We start from the raw sequence: 23,375 nt of genomic DNA on the forward strand, positions 1-23,375 counted from the left end.
ACCTGGTCCTGTCTTCGCGCCTCCTGCCAGCCTCAGCACCACCTGAAGGGATCCCCCTACTGCCCTCTCTTCAGGCTCCCTTACACATCCCTGCCTCTGAAGAAAGCATGCTCCAGAGCCCTGAAGAACTGGGTTGGAGTGCTGGGCTTTGTAACTTCGGGCAAGTAACTTCACCTCTCTGAGTTTGGTTTCCACATTTATTAATTTATCTATTTTTATTATGTTATGTTAGTCACTATACAGTACTTCATTACTTTTTGATGTTGTGTTCATGATTCATTGTTTGCATATACCACCCAGTGCTCCTTGTGATACGTGCCCTCCTTAATACCCATCACTGGGCCTACCTATCCCCCCACCCCCTCCCCTCTGAAACCCTCAATTTGTTTCCTAGAGTCCAGAGTCTCTAAAGCTCAGAGCTTATGCCTGGGCCTTGCTCAAGCTTCAGAGCTGGGTGAATCAGAAGTTTTACCATTTGCGAAGAAGCTTTGCAACTGCCCTGGGAAGAGGTATCTTTTGCCCTGTTTTACTGATGAGAAAATTGGAAGCTCAGAGATGTTGAATAACTTGCTCAAAGTCACACAGCTTTAAAGTGGATGCCCTCGGGGCACCTGGGTAGCGCAGTCCTTAAGCGTCTGCCTTCGGCCCAGGGCGTAATCCTGGCGTTCTGGGATCGAGCCCCACATCAGGCTCCTCCACTGAGAGCCTGCTTCTTCCTCTCCCACTCCCCCTGCTTGTGTTCCCTCTCTTGCTGTTTGTCTCTCTGTCAAATAAATAAATAAAATCTTTAAAAAAAAAAAAAAAGAAAGAAAGAAAGTGGATGCCCTGGATCAGCTGGGGGTCACATCCGTTTTGTTCAGCTGGGCTGCCTGGCATTGTAGCTGGTATATAGCAGGTGCTAAGTAAGTTCCTTTAAATGACTAGCTCCAGAGTGCTGTGGGGGAAAGGCTGCTAATTTAGGTATAACGGTATTTTGTTTTTGCTCTAATTTGTATTTCTTTGATTACTAGAGAAACTGAACATTTTCCCATGTGTGGATTCGCTTACTATACTTCTTGTATAACACACCCATGTCTGTTCCCAATTTACTTATTGGTCTCCTAAATTTTTTCCCACATCAATTTGCAGCACATCCTTGCTGAATGGTTATTAACCCTCTTCTATTTTCCATGCTACAACTATTTTCTCTGGCTTGTTGTCCTTTTTCCTTTATTTCCTTTTGGTTATGCAGAATTGTTCAGTAAAATTAATTTCCATTCATGTTAATTTCCATTCATGTTCCATTCATACTCAGCACGCTAAGCCCCAGCCACAGTTTGGAAGCAGGTTTCCCCAGGCAACATATACCCCTTCTCCACCCCACTCAGTTGGGGGGTGCTGAAGCAAGCATCAAAGGCAGACTCAAGGTAAAAGCAGGTACAAGTGCAGCTCTAAGCCTGAGGGCCCTTGCTAGGCAGCCAAGGGACAAGTCTTTTGTACTGTAAGCATATGATTGGTTTCTGTGTGTGCTTTACTGAGAACATTTGACTTTGATCTTAGTCAAAAGGCCCAGGGACTTGTTTTTAAGTTTTTCCTGGGAGCACCCATCCCCCCACCTGCTGCCTGTCCGTGTTATGGTGACCGGATGGTTCCTACCGTGTTATGAGGCTCAGAAAATAGGCGGCCGGGGTTCTTTGTTGGTGATGACTGCCAAAGTGCTGCAGACAGACGGGGCTTTGTAGACTGTGAAGTGGTTTTCCATCCATTTTTTAGCTGGTCCTCCCAACAAGCCTCTAGTAGGTGATAATATGATTTCCAGGAGCTGCTGAGAGAAGGGAGGCTCAGGGAGGTTGTCCGTGTCCCCACACTGGTTACTGGGAGAGGCAGCCCTGTCCTTAGATGTCAGAGCTGCTGTCGTCTCTGCCTTGCCAAGTTAGCTCCTGGCGATGGCCTTGACCTTCCAGTAATGGAGCAGGAGCAGTGTTTGAGGTCAGAAATTCAGCTCTAAAAAGAGACAGGCCTCACCCCTGCTCAGGAACTCTTAGATTCTGAACTTCTGACCTTGCACTAGACACTGTCTGTCCCTTCCAACCACAGTGAGATGCTTCTCCAGCGAGTGTGGTGATGTCCTGAGAGAAGGAGCAGTGGCTAAGGATGGTCAGCATGTCCTGAAACGGCCTTTAAGGTGTGCCTTATGTGCCAGCTTCCCACTGTCTACCTTCACAGTAAAACAGCAGTCATCTTACCAGCAAAATGGGTTTGTTGTAGGAAGAGCAGAGGAATTGCAATTTGGGACAGGCAAGCTATGGCAAGCCATAGGCATTTCTGGAGATCTAAGGAAAGGAACACTGCTTCATAGAGAAAGGAGAAGTTGGGAGGGGCCGCTTGGAATGAAAGTGCATTGGAGGAAAGCAAGAGCTCAGAGGTTTCTTAGTGACTCAGTTGTGCTATTTTCTTACTGCCCAAGCCTGTTGCTGGGCGAGAAGAAAATCTTCCTTCCTCCTGCTGTTAAGAAGTAAACTGGGCTTCTCCTGTTGGGAACGCAAGGTCCCTTTATCTCTGTTGGGGTCTGAGGATGAGAAGTAGGGAGTGAGAGCTCCCCCCTTCTGTCTCCCAGCTCCGTTTTAAATGAGGTTTCCTTTATTCCGTTTCACACCAAGACTTCCCCATGTTACATAGGATCAGATCCTTCCCCTGGAAGTTCATAGTCCACTGGAAGAAACAGAGATGTACCCAAACAACTACCAAAGTGTATGCAGTACTCCAGCATTTGTCATTCCTTCACTCAGCAAATAATAATTGAGCATCCTCTATGTGGCAGGCATGGTCCTACTGGAGCCAGAAGCAGACAACTATCATGAAGCTGACACTCTGGCAGAGGAGATACACAATAAGCAAGTTAATATACAAGTAACGTGTCAGATGCTGGGGACTGCTGTGGAGAGACATCGGGGAAGGGGTTGGGAGTGTCAGAGGGAGTCACGGTTTTGAGTCAGGCAGTCAGGAATGGACAGAAACATACAATGTAGCACAGAGAAGAAAGGTTTCCACTAGCCAAGGGGAAGGATGGCAGAGGGACCGGCAAATGCATAGGCATGAAAATGTGAGGCTGCGGGCATGTTTGGGAAATTGCAGGCAAGTCAGGTGCAGCAAGAGGAAAGGGAAGGAAACTTCAGGACTTGATGCTGGAGAGGTCAGTTGTGGCCACACAGTGAGGGCCTCATGTGTCCCCAGGGGCGAGGATGCCGGTTACCATGTGAATGCTGTGGTCAGTGCAGAGCTCATGTACCACAGCTGCCTTCCTGAGCTGGTGGACAGTGGCTACCGACTCCCCCCACCCCCCACCCCAGGCCAGAGGCATGGCATTTGTTTATAAAGAAAGGGTGAGAAACAGAAGAGTTGCTCTCACTGGTCCAGTCCTGTCATGAGAAAAACATCAAAAAAATTCCTATAGTGGGGCATCCTACAAAAATTAGTGTACCCCCAAAATTGTCAAGGTCATCCAAAACCAAGGATAATCCTAGAAACTACCACCACCAAGAGGAGCCTAGGGACATGTGATAACTAAATGTAATGTGGTGGCCTGCGTGGGATCCTGAAGCAGAAAATACTAGGTGAAAACTAAGGAACTCTGAATAAACTATAGACTTTAGTTAATAGCAATATAATAACAGTGGTTTGTTGATTGTAATGAAAGAACTGTACTAATGTAAAATTACAAGATGTTAATAATGGGGAAACTGGGTTCAGAGTATGTGGGAACTCTCCTTGCAATTTTTCTGTAAATCTAAACATTTCTAAAAATATTTTATTACAAAAAAAAAAAAAACCCACATAAGACCTGTTATAACAAAAATTGAAAAAAAAAGTCGAAGTAGGAAAACACTTGCAACCCCCACATTTCATTGGTTTTTCCCATCTCTGGATAAGATTCTTTTTTTTCCAACTCAGTTTGTCCCCCCACAAGTGTTTTCAGCTTCACCAGGGTGGAGAGAAGTGTGCGTGGCTGTGCGGGTGGGCACGTGATGTGAAGGTGGGTGGGGCTGCTGAGGTTGAGATGTGTCTATGTTAACGCCTGGTGCTGGCTTCCTCTCTGAGGCCGAAGGAGATTTCCAGGGAGCAAAGCATGTGGCAGTTCATCAACAGCCCTGCTGTTCCACACCTGGTGGTCCTTTCAGGTCCTGTGGGGGCCATTGGTCTGGGACACTGGGGTCAGTCAATAAAAGCCCACCTGTGACAAGGGCCTGCGCAGAAGCAGAAAGTAAATGCACCACAGATCCCAGAATCCCCTGCTCTGACTGTGGGAAGCTGACCTCTGCTGGGAAGCTTGCCCACCATGCACGGGGCTGGGTCCATAGAGAGCTTGCAAGCTACTGTCCCTCTCTCTGGTGGGCTCTTGTTTCCAGTGTGTCTTTCTTGGTCCCAGCCAGTGTCTGTCTGTTTATAGATACTTTTTCACATCCAAATTCTTCCTTAGTAACCAAGGACGCTTTGTCTCTCAGCAGTCACTAAAGTATTCCGTTTTATTCCCGCCTCCATCCTTTCTCAATAAAGGCTGGCTCCCCACCCCTCTGAGTTCAGTAGGATGGATGCTAGCCCTTTGTAGTCGTAGGTATCCCCACAGACAACGCCCAGACAAGCCATATCACACTGAGACTCGAACATCTCGCTAAATTTGCAGACAGATGTCTTTCTTGGCCTGTCTCGGTTTCATTAAACTCCTGGCTTCCCTGCAGAGACTCAGGATAGCCTAAGTCACATTGGAGCTGGCTAGTCCTGGCAGGGGGTGGGCGGGGGGGGGCATTTACCTGACCCTGTGTTCCTACGCTCCTCCTTCCAGGGCTGCTTCCCCAACCTCACAGCACCCACCCCCCCTCCAGGGTTTGATTGTGCTGGTCAGTGCTGCAGTGGCTCCCTAGCCCGGCCCCAAGCATGGTACGTCTTTGTGCGTCCATTGCACCATGGGCTGCAGAGTGGGACTCCCACCTGCAGGTTCTCTCTCAGCACCGCTGTCAGGCAGAGTTTTGGCAGGAAAACAGAAACTACTCTAGGTCTATCAACAGGGGGAATTTAATACAGGAATTGGTCACACAGTTAATGAAACAGCCAAGACTGCTCAACAGTACGTGTTGAGACAACCCAGTGATCAACAGCAACAGGAAACTACTATCACCCCTAGACCAGAGGGACAATGAGAGAAGATTATCTTTCTAGAACCCCAGGAGCTGGAGTCATTCTATAGGGTCAGGACCTGAAGCAACAGAGTTTATGTGGCTGCTGCTAGGGGATGCTAAGACAAGCAAAAGAGAGAGAGAGATTGGCCCTAGCTCATCTCTTCTCCTCACCTCCAGTCTTCTGCCCCGGTCTTCCATTAGCCAAACCCACCTCCAGAAGCTGGTAAGCAAGGGAGCCTGTACTGCAATAGGGCAGAGTGGGAAGTATGGGGAATGGGCCTGGGAGCAAACACAGATGACTGGCCTACCAGCCATTCAGCCCTCTCACCCCACCACCCTCTGTTCAAGGCTGAGTTTCCCCTACCCATTCCAGAAAACTGCTGCTCTTTTCTCATTTCTCTGATCAAGACAGCTGGTAGCCTGATTAGGCAGCATATTCTTGTAGGAGCTCCTGGATTGAACAAATAAGGGAAAATCAGGATCCTCCTTTACTTTGGGAAGGGGCAGTAAACTCTAATATCAGTAGCCATCAGATTGTGCTCATGTGGATAATTGCTGTCCCTAGCCTTTCAGAGGAGAGCAGTGCTTCTCTAGTTTTGCAGGGTCTTCAGCGTGGAATGGTTCTGTTCATTCTTGTAATTTACACCTTGAATGATCATCATCTACTCTACGAGACCAAACCCGTAACCCATACCCCACTACCCCGCCATAGTCATCCCCAAGGGCCTGTGTTCAGTAGTTATTCTAGAAGGCTGGTGAGTTGCTTTAGGGAACCTCCAGCTGTTGTCTGAGATGATCAGTTGTTTGCAGCCTGCCGTCCCTCAAATTGTCTCCGTCTTTGTTCCAAGAGTTTGGAGTCCTTGTTGCTGGCGTGGGAGCTCAGACAGACGGGAATGTGGACAGGAAGAGTCCAAGGGCAGAGCAGAAGAAACAAAGGCCCCTAAGTTTGTGCAGCCAAAAAATAACATGAAACGAGATGAGGGATTTGGGCTGGACTTGTTTTGTTTTGGAGCATTTCAGGGGGCCAGGCATGCAGTTGTGTTTGGATTGGGAAGAAAGGCAGAACTGTGCAGAAGAAAATCCTTTTCAGATTTTACTCTAGCTGTTACTGGATTAAAGAAAAGCCAAGAGGCTTAAACTGTGTGAATGTATGAAGGTTGCTGCACCTCAGACAGGAGGGACCCTGTCTCCTTACAGGACGTGTTTGGACAGCACTGGGAAGCAGAGGGCTTCCTTGGCCATCAGTCCCCTATCTGGTAAATTCAGCATCAGGTGGAGCCACTCAACATGACTTTCCTTTTCTTCACCCTAATAGTAATAATTACTAAATAGCAATAATGGTGTTAGTACTCTTGGTTCAAAGTGATAGAAACCTCAGAATGAACTAATTAGAAACAGAGGGATTTTGACTACTGCCTCATGGAGTCCAAGAACTTGAACTTTCCATCCAGAGAAAATGCAAAGAGACGCGGTAGAATTGGGATTGGGGTTTTCATTCTGTCCTGCTGAAGTTTTTCTGTCTCTTTTTGGCTGCTCTGGTCTGCTTCTCTTGTGAGCTTCCTTCTCTCTCACTGATGACCAGCTTTCCGCTCTGTATTAGTCGGCTAGGGCTGCCCTAACCAAATAGCACAAACTGAAAGGCTTAAACAACAGAAATGTATTGTCTCACAGTTCTGGAAGCTCAAAGTCAGATCAAAGGTGTGGGCAGGGCCGTGCTCCCTGCGTGTTTCCCTCTGAAGGGAGGGTCCGTTCCAGGCCGCTGTCCCGGCTTCTGGTAATTCCTTGCTGTGTGATGTTCTCTCTGCATCTGTCTGTCCAAATTTCCCCCCTTTTAATAAGGACACCAGTTGTATTGGGTTCAGGCCCACCCCAATGACCTCATTTTAACTCGATTACCTCTGTAAAGACCTCATCTCCAAATAAGGTCCCATTCTGAGGTATTAGGGGTTAAGACTCCATCAAATCCTTCTTTGGAGGACACAGCACAACCCATAACACCTACTTGGCCACGAATAGCTCTCAAGTTTTTCTGTCTTACAATCTTCACTATTAGAGACTAGATTCTTTTTCAATACCCAGGGAAGGATTCTAAGTGGTCCGTCTCTGATCAGGTTCTGCTCCCCTCAAGGGCAACTGGGGTCCCCAGAACTGTGATTGACCCAGCTTCATTAAGTTGCCCAGTCCTGAGCCAGTCAATGATGACCAGGGAGTCAGGGTCCTTTAAGAATATGACAATTCTCATAAGAACCCACGTATCTACAGATCAGCTAATTAATGCTGGGGACAAATCACCCCCAAATGGTAGTGGTATATAACAAAGGACCCATTCTCACTCATACTCTACATCCACTGGGGACAGTAGAAGTGGTGGGGGCGTGGGGTTTCTTTTCATCCCCCAGGGATCTAAGCCAATAGACCCTCTCGGGGTGTGTGATCCCACCTGTGCCTGCAAGCCAGTGAGCCAGAGTGGTTGCCAGACAGCACTGTTGACCCGCAAGACCCACGTGATGGGAGCAGTGGGAACAGTGGCTCCCAGAAGCCGGGAGATGCTCTCCCAGCCTAAGATGGGGTGCTACCCAGTGGACGTGTGGGCAAGCACTCCAGGGGCCTCTCAGGCCAAAGGAAGGGCAATGGGGAAGACAGTGAGGTGTTCAAAGCACCTCAGTCTGGCTGGAGTGCAGAGGGTCTGAGGTGAGAGCGGCCAGGCTGGACGGTGAAGAGAACTGCCTGCTCTAAGGCAGGGTTTGGATTTTGTCCCAAAGACAGTGGGACACCAACCAGACTTTGAAGCCAGGAGCGGCGGGTCAGACTTGGACTTTAGGAATGGCACTGGAAGCGTGGTCATTTGAGGGAAGGAACAGGGGTGCACTAGCACTAGACCTGCACAGAGCTCAGGTCCCCCCCGGGAGTTGCTGGTGCAATTGCTGGGAGCCGGCGCCTCTCTGGTGTGGGAGTACAGTTAGTGATGAGCGATGCAGCGAGAGTGGCTTCGGGAAAATGCTGCCATCTGCCCTGGGTCCTGAAGGAAGACGAGGAGCCGGCGGACGTAGGAGGGGAGGCTTTGCAGGCTGACCACAAAGCCGACCAAAGGCCCGGAGAGCTGGGAGCACTCTGGTGGTTGAGAACAAGTGTGTGGGTTTATCCTGCGCGTTCAAATCCCAGAATCTTTTTAAAAGCTTTTATTTATTTATTGGAGAGAGTGAAAGAGAGTGCATGAGTTGGTGGGGGGGACCAGCAGGCAGAGGGAGGGGGAGAAGCAGACTCCCCGATGAGCAGGGAGCCCAACTCGGGACTTGATCCTAGGACTCTGAGATCATGACCTGAGCAGAAGGCAGACGCTTCACCAACAGAGCCACCCAGGGTCCCTGCGATCCCCAAATTTTTGATGAGGGGCTTGAAGGGTGCACAATGGTTAAGTAAAAGCAAGTTTGAGAAAATTGAGAAAACACCTGACTGATACCACAGATTCCATCAGGTTGCTTTTTAGCACTTGCGGCCGTTGGAGAATGGTGTGCTCCCCACAAGCTCTTGCTTTATGCCACACGTGAACTCTGTCTTATAGGAGGCGTTCTTGCACGTCCTGTAAGCACATGATCTTTCTCTGGTGGGAGGCCAGTATCTTCCGTCTTACTCCCAGGCAGGTGTGCCCTGAGACACACCCCTGCTCCACTCTGCCTTCTCTCTGACAAACATCCCTGCGATCGCCCAGGTCTTCAATCCTTTCAAAGACAAATCTCCATGTGCTGCAGGTCTGGGCAGCTCACCTGTGAAGGACTCAGGAGTCGTCGCTTGCCAAGGCTAGCATTGAGAAACCCCACAGAGGAAGGACCGCAAGACAGAACCCTGAGTGGGAATCTGGATAAAACTTGTAGACCACAAAGTGGCAAATGAGCTCCTCCAGCTTCCCTGTGACACTAACGTGTCCTCACCACGAGTCTGGGCTGGCTCACTGGCCCCACGGAGGACCTATAACAAAAGTCTTTCAGGCCTTCATGAATGAGGGTGACCAGTTAAAAATTCATGAGATTACATAAAACCATTTGCTGCCTTTATTTCCCCGTGTGTGCATTAAAAACATGCAGCTGCTTGACACGAAACATTGCGTTGCCCTGCGTGGCTCGCGGGCTGGTCCCGCACGTGGCAGGTGGAGAGAATGTGGGGTCGGAGGGAAAGTGAAAGGAGCATGCCCACCCAGGGAGCTCCACCTGGCTCTGAGCACGACCGTCCAGATCTTTCCACCCTCTTGACTCACTCTCTGAAAGAGGTGCTGTTCTGTGTATGCAGTTGACCCTGTTTGGGGTGTGTGTCTGTGTGTGTGTTTTTTCTTTTTAATCTGAAAAGTGGTCTTTGAGTCCGCAAGCAGCAGCTGCAGCTGCCATAATTAAAATGAAATCGCCTGCTTCCTTTAGTCCTTGGGGAGAAAGACTTAAAAAAAAAAAAATCCATATTCTAAATGGACTCTGGAATGTGGTGAATGTCCTCCCTCTTTACTTTCAACAAGGTTCCTGGCTTTGCTTTTCTCTGGAATTGGGGGAAAGAGGGAAATTAACTGCTACTGAGCTTTTATCCCGGCCCCACGCACTCTGCCAGGCTGTCCCAACTGCACAAGCCAGCGTTTGAATCCAGTTGGATGCTTCATTTCTTTTCCCGCTGCCGAGCGCCCTCCTGTATCCTGTTAGATAGATCCCAGATCTCTCAACCTGGTCCGATTCTGTCCGGAGACCTGGGAGGCTTGGTATTATTAAGATGTTATTGAAAATGTTGGCGCATATAATTGGTTTAGATTAGAAACCAAAGTTCTTAGCAGGGTAACAAGGTGAAGTCGTCTGTACCAATGATTGCATGATAATGAGACGGTTTTGAGACGATCGGATGTACTCTGGAAGGTGTTGCTTAAAAGTCACTCTTCAAACCAGGCTCGGAAAATAAAATCCCACGGGAGCTGAAGCCTTTGTGGTTTGTTTGGATCTTAGAACAAGGTGACTAAGGGAGAAAGGGATAACCGTGTGCTGGGAAGTGAAGATACAGTGGTCACTGACTTCAAGGAGGTCCCAGGCTGGTGAAAGGGAAAGACATGCAGACCAATGATTAGAAGACGTTGGTAATAAAAACTAGGTCAGAGATACAGACCACTTGCTATAGTTTCAGCTTTTTTTCTTCCAAAAATCCATTTCTTCAACTGGGACTTTGTGAGGAGGAGAGCCACATCACGGGGAGAGCAGTGCCCAGAATGTTGAACATGAAAAGAGGAGAAGAAATTATTTTATGTGCTTATGTCTGTGCCAAGGGTCTGCCATTTAGCCTAATCCCTTATAATCATTCCTGTTTAATAATGAGGAAATGTAAGGAGCTCAGTGGTTTGCCCCAGGCTGCAGAGCCGGTAATTGGGTGCGGTGAGATCCGGACCCCTCGATTTGCTTCTAAAGCCCCTGCTCTTCCCCGCGCGAGGCTTCCTCTAAGAACGTATGCACTCTTGATTGTCGGGTGTATACAGCCTACCATGACCTGTAGTTAGGAAGTCTTCCCCCCCCTAGAAAAAAACCCCAAGTTTTAAGAGCAGGCATCTTTTGTTTAAAAAGGATTTTATTTATTTATTTATTTGAGAGAGAGAGAGAGCACGAGATAGAGAACACACGAGTAGGGGGAGGGTCAGAGGTAGAAACAGACCGTCCCGCCAAGCGGGGAGCCTGATGCAGGCTCGATCCCAGAACCCTGGGATCATGACCTGAGGTGAAGGCAGACGCTTCACCGACTGAGCCACCCAGGTGCCCCTAATAGTAGGCGTCCTGATAGGAGCGATCCCTGGTCATCTCCAGGCTGTAGCTATGACAACCCAGTTCAGGGGTATTGAGTCCTCTGGGCAATCCTCCAGTGGAGCCGGCCCAGAGTGTAGAAACGCTTGGTCCCTCACGGACATTGTACATGGCCCGAGCAGATTCCTGGCTATTCAAAAGATGCTCCACCTGGGCTCCTGGCTCCGCTGCCCCTGCTACCATGACTTCGCGAAGAAGGGAAGGACAAAAGCAGCACTCCCCTCTAAAGGGAGAGGATGGTCTCCTGCTACCTTTGAAATTCTCTGCAAGAGACAGCCGTCTCTGGTGATTGGGACTCAGCTCAAGGCATTGTCTTAGCTCATTGATTTGTGGTCACTTTGGGGAAAACGAACAGAAGCAAAGGTGCTCTGTGCTTCATTCCACCTGGCCTCTTAAAGGCAGTCCAGGAAACGATCACATTCCACCCATGTAGGGTAGGCAGGAAGGTGCTCTGGAAGCAGAAGGTGTACTGAGAGGATCAGAGTTCGGGTGTCCTGTGCTGGGTCTCAGCACGCTTTATGACTCACCTGGAAAGAAAAAGAACAGGGTTTAAATTTCGTCTCCACCGCTTCCTAGCTGGGGGATTAGAGGCAAGCAGCTTAAATTCCCTGAAGTCTCCTTTTCTTGCCTGCAAGTCTGGAAGGATAATGCTTGCCTACCACGGTTGTTTAGAAGGTTCCATGAGATGAAATACCAGCCGGCCCCTAACACTCGGCCCAATGCTTGGCATGCAGTGAGGAACTTCCTCTCCCTCTAGCTCATGCTGTGCCAGCCTTGCCAAATTCCTCATCTTACAGCAGATCTCCAGCCCTGTCTCATCTCTGCTCAACTGCCCTTAGTGGCTCCTAATTACTCACTGAGTAACAGCCGTCCTCTCTGGCTCGGTGTTGAGGGCCCTGCTTGTTGGAGCCCACGTCACCTGTCAGGTGCATCGTCCTCCGCTTCCCTCCACAGAGCCCACATCCGGGGAAGCTGGGCTACACGCCTGGCATGCTTTCCCCTCTGGTGCTTTACTCCCTGGTACAGAGTACGTGCCTTGACCCCAGGCTGCCTGCCTGACACTGTCTCTGGTGCCAGACTGAGCTGGAAAGGTCTGTTGTCCAGTGAGTGCTCCCTGAGCTGTCAGCCACCCTGGTCTCTTCCTCTGTCCCCCTCGCTGGCCTTCATCTGTATCTCTTACAAAATGGCCAGGCCTTATCGTTCCTGGCAGGGCCGTGAGCTTCCTGAGGGCAGGATATGTTTCCAAGTCATCAGTGGGTCCTGGATGACACCTCACCCTCCCTACATGAACGAGTGAGTGAGTGAGCAAGGGAAGGAATGAATGAGGGCTCCACTCCCTTCCGAGCTGGGTTTCCCCTCCATCAAATGCTAGTTACGTAAGCACCTCTGAGATGGTCAGTCCACCCATGAGCCTTTTCCTTTCACTCATTGTGGCCTTTGTTGGAAGTACTTCCAAAAAGAGGGAATTCAGGGATGCGAATTGAAGAGAAAATAAACAGGAGAAAAGGAGTTGAGGTTTTCCCTAAAGCCCTGGCCAAGGGGAAGGTGGAAGGGGGAGGTTAACTAGTCCCAAGGCTTCCCTAAGAGGGGGAGGGACCCTAAGGCCCAGGCCAGGGTCCAGCGCACAAGCTGTGGCCTGAAGCTATGGGGGCAGAGTGGAATTTTAAGACAAGAGAGAGGGTTTTGAGGGAGACGCTATTTTGTCTGAGTCACTGCCTTTGGCCAAGACCCCGGCTGGACCCTTGCCGGCAAAGCCAACAGCTCTGAGTCCTAAAACCCACCAGATGCTGGGCCCGCGGGGAGAGGCCCACACACAGGAGAAGGAGCCTCTTACTATGCCCATTGTAACAGAAAAACAGTCTCCGCGGATCTCCGAAACTTTGGTAGGGAAGCTTGCAATGACCAAGGCGTGGTAAATAGAAATTAAGGGCATGGTAGCCATGACTGCTCTTTCAAGATGCCTGAAATGGTAGTCCTGTGCTCTGTGGAGTACCACCTGTTTCTTACTACAGGGCCTGTAGTGTGGTTTCTAAAGGCTTTTCTTGGTGTGCCTCTAGGTTGTGTCAATTCTGTTTATGCTGGGCAGGTCTTCTGTTCTGGGGTGTTCAGGAGCCTGACCCCTGAGGGCGGGGAAGGGGATAGTCTGCACTTGGGCCTGGTCCGTATTCTTGCCTGATAGATGTCCTCTTTGATCAGAATAACAATTTATGATAGAGAAACAGGAAATTCAGATGAAGCTAGCAAAATGTCACACTTCAGAAAATTGTGTTTTTAATAGAGATGACCACTAATTCTTCATCTTATAATGGACAATCTTGCCTTCGTAGCTAGGCTCCTACCTATATTTGGCAAATAGGTATTCAGGGAATTTCTAAAACATAATTTTTACCTCAAATGCCTAAATGCACCCTTCATGCCTTCTTTTTCAGCCTAGTGCATCTTTTGTATAAAAAGGCATGTGCGATGTTTTCAGTGGGTGTGACGGTTGGTCCAGGAGATGGTAAAGAGATCTTGGGTTTGTGAAGGCCTGTGTTCAAATTTCATTCCCCCTCCTGCAATGACCTGAGGGAGATGACTTAAAACCTTTTTTTAAAAATTTTTCACGTCTAGCTTTTTATCTTTTTTTAAGATTTTATTTATTTATTTGAGAGATGGAGAATAAGCATGAGCAGGGGGAGAGGCAGAGGGAGAAGCAGACTCCCCACTAAGCAGGGAGCCTGATGTGAGGCTCGATCCAAGGAGCCTGAGATCATGACCTGACCTGACGGCAGACACTTAACCAACTGAGCCACCCAGGTGCCCCAACTTAACACCTTTGAGCTTCCCCTTACTTTTCTTTTGAGTAGGGTAGCATTTCTTTTACTTGTTTCATCAACCTTTATGGTATGCAGGTATCTCCTCAGGCACTGAGATCACAGACGAATCAAATTCACCATCGTAGAATTCTAGGGCAGAGAGGACCTCACCGGTCACCAGGTTCAGAGTTTCCCTGTTTCATACGAGGGGACATAGGCTCAAAGAGAGGATGAGGTGTGCTAGAGGTTGCAGTGTGACACGTGGGTGTGCCAGAGCCAGAACTCTTGCGTGTGAGGAGCTCGGCCCAGGTGACTCCCAACACGCCCATGTGGTATATCCCAGGGAAGGTCGCCATTTTATAGGGCCGGATGCTAAGGGCCGAGGAGGTTTAGTGATGCATTTATTTGCCTGGTGAATCAATGATAGAACTGTTGAGGGGGGCCAGGGCCTCGCACCCACCCTTTCTCCCCCATCCTCTATCGCCCACCTCCCCCACAGCACCTTTGCTCCAAGTCCTTGCGGGGCACTAGGGTCGTAAAGAGGTCTAATCTCTAGTCCCTGCCCTTGAGGGGTTTGGTCAGACAAGACCATTACTCCCACAGCCCAGGATAAGATGGGGGAACCGAGGAAGGTATGCCAGAGCTGCCCAGGAAAGCTGCAGAAGGAAGTATATTCTGGTGGGATTCACAGGGTGTTTGGGACCCCCACCCCCAGCTGCTTCTCTTCCTTGCTGTAGGATCAGGAACAAGCCCCTCCCCACACTGGCATGTGTTTGCAATGACTGCTGGGGAGAAATCTGTGGGAAAGGGTCCAGGGCATCTTGCCACCTCACTCAGTAGGGTCTGTGTTCTCTGCTTCAACAGAAAGGATCCTGCCCTGTCGTCCAGGATCCGATGGCCCTGGAGAGAGGGCTGCAGGGCCCAGGGACACAGCTGACTCTTCAGAACGTGCTGACATGGAGCCAGGTCAGTCCCCTTGTCTGCTCTGATTTTCTGTGTCATCACTTGCAAACCTGTGGTCTTAATGAGAAATGCCATCTTGGAATCTGAAACCACGCATCTTTTTTGGTTGAAGGCTTTGGCCACTAAGCAGCATGGGGAGTAGCAGGAGGGTAGGCCAGAGGGGAGGTATCCTTTCTGGGGAGCAGATGCAGTAGGAGGAGCGGTGGGTGCTGGAAGCCCAGCCAGCAGCCAGCACAGGGGCAGGGCAGGACAGGCAAGGCCTAGGCATCCAGGCGGGATGTAACGTGGGCGCCGGCAGTGGGAAGCACTGTGCAGGTCCGGGACGACGGGGACAGCAGCGGCCATCAGGATCATTCCAGAATCCAGAAGACCAGGGGCAGGGTCCAGAGTTTGATGGTTACATGTTGAGTTGAGCTGGAGTGCATCAGAGGCATAGTTGAGAGTGTGGCAGGAGGAGGTGAGTGGGTGGCGGCCCGGACAGGGGGTTGGAGGCCAGGTCCAGCCGGCCAGAACGGCCGTCTCGAGGCTTGTCTTCATACTGCTGTGTAGAGGAACTGTGACATAAACGGTACAAAGCACATGGGTTGTGTCAGGAAAATGCAAGGATGTTTCACGCTAGAGAAGGTAGCATCCTAATGGAGACTCGATCATGGTGAGGAAGGCTGAAGAGGCACAGGAGCCAGGACTCAGGACCCAGACTCAGGGCGCAAGGCCTTTAGTGAAAACCTGTGAACCAAGCACTTTTTCTTATCCTGCAAGCACTCTTGCAAGGTGGACGTGTGAGTCTCGCTAGGCTCAGTTGTGCTCCAGTAATAAATGAACTCCAGAATCTAGGTGGCTTGACACGGCAGAAGCGTATTTCTTGTTCATGCTCCACGTCCAGCCAAGGGAGGTGGAGGACTCTGCTCTCCCGAGTGACGCCGGCCAGGCTGATGAGAACTGCTGGGTTGTAGGGATACCGCCTGGAGCATCTGGCCACCTTGGTCTCTGCAGTCGAGGAAGAGAACCAGAAGACTGAGAGCTGGCCCTTAAACGCTTTGGTCCAGAAGTCACCCACAGCCTGTGGGCCCAAACTAGTCGCATGGTCCTGGCTGACTTCTAGGGCTCTGGGAAATGTGGGGAAAACCAGGTTATTGGATGTAACTGTCTCTGCCACAGAAGATATTATTTCTGTCTAAGAGGCAAGAAAATCGAGGTGCAGAGAATTTAACTGTGTTGTCTGAGTTCTTCCAGCTAGAAAGTGCTAAAGCCTAGATCTTACGTAACCTCTGATTCCGTCATTTATTTGGCAATTTAACAAAGGTATACTGAATCCTAAATGTAAGGCTAGCACCAAGCTAGGCTCTGCAGATATCCCAGGGGACGAAAGCAGAGGTCGCGTCTGCTCTCAGCCTGACGAATGTGTAAGTGACCAGGAGCGCTCACCCGTGCAGACACGGCTGTCTGAGAGCTGTTAACACTATTAGCTTTTCATATAGTAGGACGGGTAAAATGGGGTCACATTTATTGAGGCATTGTGCCAAGTGCTTGGTTTATGCCTCTCATTGAACTCAGGGAGCACTTAGAGGTAGTCCTTTCAATCCCATTTCTAAGATCAGAACACTGAGACCTACTCAGTGAGGTAAGATAACTAAACTAAAGGTGAGCTCGTTGGTCCTAACCGTGCTCGCTCGTAATACATGAATGGCAGAAGAAGAAATTGAACCTTGCCACCCCCACTTCATGGAAACCCAGGAACTATGCTCTCCCCTTCATCCTCTAAACTTTCTATCCTGGCCTTTCTCCCCTTGGTTTGCCCAGCATCCTCCTGGGTGTCATATGTGAACATGGTGTTCAGCGACAGGAGAGGGAGCATTGTGGAGGCCAGACACTGGGTCGGTCCCTCATCCCATGTTGGTGCCTCCCGTAGAGCTGGGCCCACAGCACGGCTTGCTGAACTCAAGGAAAGAGGGAAGCCATTGCAGAAATATAGGTAGTGGGACCTGAGTCTGGTAGGATGGGGTCGAATCTGAGCCTTGGCACAGGCACATCCTTCTGTCTAGAATGTTCTCCTTTCTCTCTCTGGCCTCATCTCCCCTCATCCCTCCCATTGCACACTGTCTTATATGTACACTGTCCATCACTTATATACATCACCAAATATGTCCATCACTTCTCTCCCCTCCTCAGCTCGTGGGACCACCTCCTCTGTCCCCACACTGGTCCAAGCCATGGTCTCGTACCTGGATTATTGCAGTGGGCTCCTCATGGGGCTCCGCTTCCACCCTTCTCTCTGGGACTCTGGCACCGGTCAGATCGGATCACTTCTCTGCTCCAAACCTGCTGTGTGCCCCCATCTTTGGCAGAGGAAAAGCCAAAGGCCTCACGGTGACCCACTAGGACCTAAATGAGCCCACCCATCTCCTGTCTGACCCCATCTCTTCTGTGCACTTCTCACTCACGCCGTTGGCCTCTTCACTGTTCCTTGAACCATAAACACACTCCCACCTCAAGACATAAGGCATAGATGCCTTTTCTCCGGTCTTGGGGAAAGCTCTCCAGGCAGAGCAGCAGCAGGGAACAGACCTCCACATCTCATCCAAGTGAGCAGAGCACGCATAGGCTGAAATGTGCCGAACACAAGTGTTTGCTGTTCAGGGAGCAGCAGGAGGCCTGTCCTCACCACCCCATGCAAGGGGCCACCCTCCCAGTCCAGGCCTTCCTGTGCCCTGTTCCATCTGCTCGTGTCCATGTGACACTTCTCTCCACCTGTGGCATCATCTCTTACTCTGTAAGCTTGGCTGTGGTCTGTCTTCCCCATTGGAACAGAAGCTCCATGAGGGCAGGGATTTACTTTGGACTGTTCCCTGCAGTGTTCTTCCTCCTGGAACAGGCACTTGGTAAGCACATACTGAATGAGTGAGTGAAGAAACGTACTTTCACATCAGGTTCCACATTGATATTTGCTTACACGCTATTGTTTACACCCTCATGCTTTTATATATGCTATTCCGAACCCTTCCTGGAATGGCCCCACTGCCCTTCTCCCTCAGCTAACCTCTCGTTCTTTCTCACTGACTCTGCCTGCCCAGGAGGGCCCAGTGCCCGTAGCAGCACACAGCCCGGGCATTATCTTGCCATCCCCATGAGCCCTGGGATGTCAAGGGCAAGTGTAGCATCTCGTCCTTGAGCTGCTCCCCCCCGCCCATGCCTGGGGAACAGCTCGAGTCCTGCTACTGTTTGCTGGCTTGAGCCAAGTGGACCAGAGCACCATGCAGAATTGCAGTCCAGGGGCCACCGCTTTCCTCCCCTGCATGTCACCTCACCCACAATCAGGAGGCAGAGAGCCCTTGCTGCCAATTCAGTCTCCTCCTGCTTAACGCCTGCCTCAGAGATCAGGAAGATGAGGCAAATGGGACACTAATGAAATGCAGAGAGAAAACTAAATCGGGAGGTGTTGCAAACACTGAGGAGGAGGGAGACTGATTTAAAAGGATCTCACCAGGGTGGGAGGGGGAGTGCAGTGCGGGAGTGCGGAGCCCTGGAGTTAGTGTCCCATGTCCCACCTCTGACACCTGCGTGCAGGGTGGCCTGCATGATCCCTTTAGCTCCAGGGGCTTCACTTTTCTGACTTTAAATTAGGAGCCTTTTAATTGATTGACTCATTTGTTCATTCCAGCCTTTCCACCAACTTGCCAAAAAAGATTTGAGTGAGTTAATAATCTTAACTTGATTAATTAAGACCAAGAGCATTTAATGCAAAATTAAGGTAGAAGGTAAGAGAGAAAAAAGGGAAGGCGAGGGGGCACCTGGGTAGTTCAGTCAGTTAAGCATCTGCCTTTGGCTCAACCTGTGGGTCCTGGGGTCCTGGGATCAAGCCCCATATCAGGCTCTCTGCTCTACAGCGAGTCTGCTTCTCTCTCTCTCTGTGATCTCTCTTGCTTTCGCTGTCTCTCAAATAAATAAATAAAATCTTTAAAAAAAAAAAAGAGGGAAGGGGAGTAGAAAAATACTTCCAGGGCCTCTCAGAGAGGGGGTTCTGGGAAAAGGGTTACAGGTGAGGTGCTGGTTGCTGATGACCTTTAGGGATGGAAAAGTTCTGGTCAAATGGTAGTGATGATGACCAGTGTTTCAGAGCATTTCACAACCACTGTGTGATCCTTCAGTTATAGGTATTGTCTTCTGTGTGCCAGGGATGCTCACAGGGCATTTTTTTCTCTGTCTCATTGAGTGTTCACAGTGCCCTGCAAGATGGTCTTTTAAAAGCCCATTTTCCAGATGAGACGACTGAGTCTCTGACACACTGGTCGTCTCTTCAGGAAATGGTGCTGGGATGATGGCGCTCCACACACCAAAGCATGAAGTTGGACCTTTCCTCACACTACTTCAGAGCTAACGCCATAAACCTTGGAAGAAAACATAAGCATACATGCTCATGACCTCAGATTAGGCAGGCAGTGGTTAGTCACAAAAAGGAGGAAAAAATACATAAATTGGACATCATCAAAATTAAAAATTTTGTGCTGCAGAGAACACCATATGGGAAGTGAAGATGAGCCTGGAATGGGAGAAAATATTTGCAGCCATAGATCTCACAAGGGATTTGTATGCAGAATATATAAAAACCTCTTAAACTCAGCGATAAAAAGACAAAGGGCCTAATTCAAAAATGGGCAAAGAGTTCGAATAGGCATTTCTCCAAAGGAAACAACAGAAATGGCCAATAAGCACATCAAAAGATGTTCCACATTTTTAGTCATCAGGGAAATGCCAATCAGAGCCATTGAGTTACTTGTGTGGGCCCTGCCTTCCTAATAGCAAAGTCTCCTGAACACAGCTCCCTGAGCTTGGGGAAGAGGGGCTGCTAGTGAGAAGCCTGGTCTGCCACTAGGGTTTTCACAGGGAGAGGAAGGAAAGGGAGGGACAGAGAGAGGTAGGCAAGACAGAAGGGTCCAGCCAGGGGCAGACTGCCTGTGGGCTCTTTTCCCAGTAATGGGCAGAAATTGCCATCTGAGAAGGCTTCCCAGGGCCAGTTATGCCCCTGGCCCTCTTCACGGTATGCCCTACAGCAGCAGTTCTCAAACTCTCTGGTTTCAAGACCTTATTTGACTCTTCCAAATTATTAAAGACCCCAAAGAGTCTCTATCAAAATTTGTCAGACTAGTAATTAGCACTGAAAAAAAAACATTAAAATCATTATTTATAGTTTATTTTAAAAAATAATAATAAACCCTTACATTAACATAAATAACACATTTTTATGAAAATGACTTTTCCACAAAAAACAAACAAAAAATGTATAGAGTGGCATTGTTCTACATTTTGGCAAATCTCTTTAATATTTGGCTTAATGGAAGATATATCTGTTTCTGCATTCAATCTGGAAAACTCCCCTGTATACTGATAAGAGAACAAGGATGAAAAGGGCAATATTTTAAGTAGTCTTGACCTCACCGACTTCCCGGAAGGGTCTCAGGGACCTGCAAGGATTCCTAAGCTACACTTCGAAAGCTGGGCACGAGAAGTAAGGTCCTTGCCAGAGTCCAGCAGAGTGTAGAAGAGGTCATCCGTCAGCCTAATAAAGACAGAAAGAGGAGTGAGGACAGTCTGAGGGGAGAGGCAACAAGAATCCACCTGGACTGAAGCCTGGCTGCCCTGGGGAGGCCTCCGGCCTCAGGCCTTTAGCACATGATATTCTCTTGGCCCAGAACGCCTTCTCCATCTTGGTCTATTGGCAAAATCCTCCTTGTTTTAAGGTTAACTTCGGATGCACCTGCCTCTGGAAAGCCTTTCTTACCATCCCTAACATCCTCACGGCTGGGCTAAGCCCTCCTCCACACCCAGCACCCTGATGGGGCCACCAGGGTGAGCATTGCAACAGGGGAGCCGCTGGGAGGTTGAGACCTACTGGTGGAAGCCTTAGGGTCCCCGGCAGAGGAGCTGGGGCCTTTTGTTCTTGTTTAAGAAGCGAGAAGCCACTGGAGAGTTTTTCACAAGCATCTGCTTGATGGTGTACAAACTTATATGTACAGAGAACATAAAATAAAAGTCATTGGCTACTAATTCTAATTCACTAGCGAATAAAGTAATGCCAGCAATCTAGAAGAGAATGGGAAGTGAGGAAGAAGAAGGAGGAATGAAACTAACAGCTAATCGAGCACTCGGTGCCAGGCGAGCCTCATGTTTATGTAATCGTCAGAGCAGTTAGGGGCCTCTTCCCCATTTTACAGATGAACGAACTGAGGCACCCTTCTCCCACCCCTCCCCAAGGAGCCCTAAGCGGCAGAACTGGGATTCAGACACAAGTCAGTCTGCTTCTAAAGCTCGTGATTGCTTTTGCCACCACACCACGTGGGCCTGGCACCATGTGTCTGACCTTGGGTGTTTACTGCTACCACCCTGCTTTTTAGAAATGCGTTTCTACCACTGCTTTCCAAATACAACAGTTCGCCCTTGGAAAGTTGAACAAGAACACCGGTTATGCCTCTTTTTCGTTCCTTTCCGAATCTACCGTGGCAGCTTCCCGGCACACAGCCGACAGTCCAGAATCCCCGCTTTTGTATTGCTTACTTTGCATAGAAGGCATGACTGCAGTGGAGATATTAACCCAGCAGAGATATTCAGGAGTTACCAGGTGGTCAGGCCCTGTCCAGAACTGTCTATCCTGGTTGGTGATGGGAACCTGGGAGGTCAAAGGGCTGGGAGCAGATATGTCGCTCTTCTCTGGATCGGGTTGGAGAAATAATCCTATGCGGCACACCCTAACTTGTCAACAAATGCTCCGTGCGGTAAACCAGGCTGGTGAGGCTGACTGGACCGTCGCGCCTTGTGCCAATTATGTCAGGGAAGCAAGGGTGAAGGAACCGTAGTGAACTCTTACTGTGGGGTAGTCTCTACGCTAGACACACTGCGTGTTTTCACCCTCATGATGAAAACCTTTCTATTTGGGGCTCAATGAGATAGGAGTGGCCCATTTTCCAGTGCCCAGACTGAGACACAGAAAAGGATCTTGCTCAGGGACATGGGTGGCTAGGTCGTGGGGGAGCTGGGGTTTGAAGCCGGGTCTGTTTGGGAACATCACACTGTCCTCCCCGTGTGGAGAAAATGCAGAGTCTGGTTCCAGCAGGGTGGTTTGTGAGGCTCAGCGGCCACCGAAACCCTTGCACTGGGGTCAGGCTTGTGCTCCCCAGACTGTCTGTCCTCCCTGGTTCCTCTTCTCTGCCTGAGTCTGCACCTTCAACTTTTACTCGGAGCACCTGGAATGGCCAGCCCTCCACCAAGCCACCACCACCTTTCAGCACCAAGTGTCAGCTTCGTCAGGGTCCCTGGGCCACTTGAGCTTAGGGAGGATGAGATCAGAGGAGCAGGTGACTTACGAAATCTAAAAGGTGTCACAGATCCAGCTCGAAACCCAAGAGTGCCCTATTGGCTCAAAAACAGAATACCTCTAGGCAAACACTTCTGGTCCCAGCCTTCGATGCTTCTTTGGGAAGCCGGGTATCGAATTCTGCTCTTCCCCGAGGCTGCCGAGCTTGGGGTTCACAGAGTGACACACCACTGCTCCAGATGTGGCTGTCCTTCTGACACGCCTTTAATATCCTTGTTTACCTGTCCCCATTCTCGGGGGGTACCGCTGCTTTGAGGTCCAGGGTATGCAGAATGACCGCAGAGCCACGGACAAGCCAAATGCCTGGTTTATTTCCACATGGGAAGGTCAGTGTCATTATCCTCGGTGGCTTCAATGACTGAATCCTCCTCATGGTAGGGCTCACTTCCTCTTGCTAACAACCGCATCTTTGGCTGCACATCTCAGTGTCCAGTTCAGCCAGAGCAGCGGATCATGGCCCAGAGGCCCCTCTCTGAGGCTGTGGACCGCCATCACTGCACTGCCTTGACTTCCCTGCAGGGAAGCGGATGTCTTTAGACCTCTTCCGCCCCCACCGCTTTTGTGAAAGTTCCCTTGGTGGAAAAGAACAGCAAGTCAACATCTATGAGCACAGAATCCTTTGCCTCTTTGGATTCTAACCATGGTAGAAAAGCCGAGTGTGCAGAAAACGCTCCAGGGGTGAGAACAGACATTTGTTGAATACCTATTACATGTCAGCCACTGAGCTAGGCATTTCACGGTCCATTTCCCCCTCCCAACTACCAGTGAGGTAAGCATTGTTATTTCTGATTCACAGATGGGGCCATGGAGCCTCACAGAGGGTCAGGGACTTTCAATCACACAGCTGGGAAGTGGGGGAGCCCGGAACTGCATCAAGGTCATCTGCTGCAGGACCCGACGTCTCCCCACTGGGTTGAAAACAGTAACGGGAACCACAGCAGCGAGAGCTACCATCGGAAGCATGCTCGCTCCCCTCCAGACTTGTATTAGCTCATTTCAGCCTTTTGTGACAACCCAGGGATGCTAGGCGCTATTATCACCCCATTTTAGACCTGAGGGACCCAAGGTACAGAGAAGTGCTTTCGGAATGAAAACTTTTCCAAAGGGTATCGGGAAGGTGAGGCCCAGCCATCTGTCACTGTTTGCTGCTCTATCATAAATAGCTCTTGTCTAAAATAAGCACAGGTCTTGTTCATAGAAGGTACTTCGTGTCTGCTTATTGATAATTAACTTCACGGTATCTTTATGTCCCCGCTGGAATGGCTGTTCCAGTCACTGTTGACAG

The 23,375-nt window shown here is 49.7% G+C and overlaps 1 protein-coding gene across 10 annotated transcripts in view; it reads left to right on the forward strand.

The window, feature by feature from the left end:
* Nucleotides 1–23,375, forward strand: part of TENM4 (teneurin transmembrane protein 4) — a 721,916-nt gene that overhangs the window by 212,683 nt on the left and 485,858 nt on the right. For 8 of the 10 annotated variants that reach the window (XM_034666260.1, XM_034666259.1, XM_034666261.1 and 5 more), the window contains exon 3: nucleotides 14,626–14,727. The exons of the other annotated variants lie outside the window; for them this stretch is intronic. Coding sequence is in view for 5 of the 8 variants with exons in the window: in XM_034666254.1 (XP_034522145.1) it covers nucleotides 14,718–14,727 (10 nt within the window). In the remaining 3 variants the exon portion in view is untranslated. The remainder of the gene's footprint in view (nucleotides 1–14,625; nucleotides 14,728–23,375) is intronic. 10 annotated transcript variants of the gene reach the window in all.

The sequence above is a fragment of the Ailuropoda melanoleuca genome, chromosome 8, assembly GCF_002007445.2.
Source record: "Ailuropoda melanoleuca isolate Jingjing chromosome 8, ASM200744v2, whole genome shotgun sequence".
Lineage (NCBI taxonomy): Eukaryota > Metazoa > Chordata > Mammalia > Carnivora > Ursidae > Ailuropoda > Ailuropoda melanoleuca.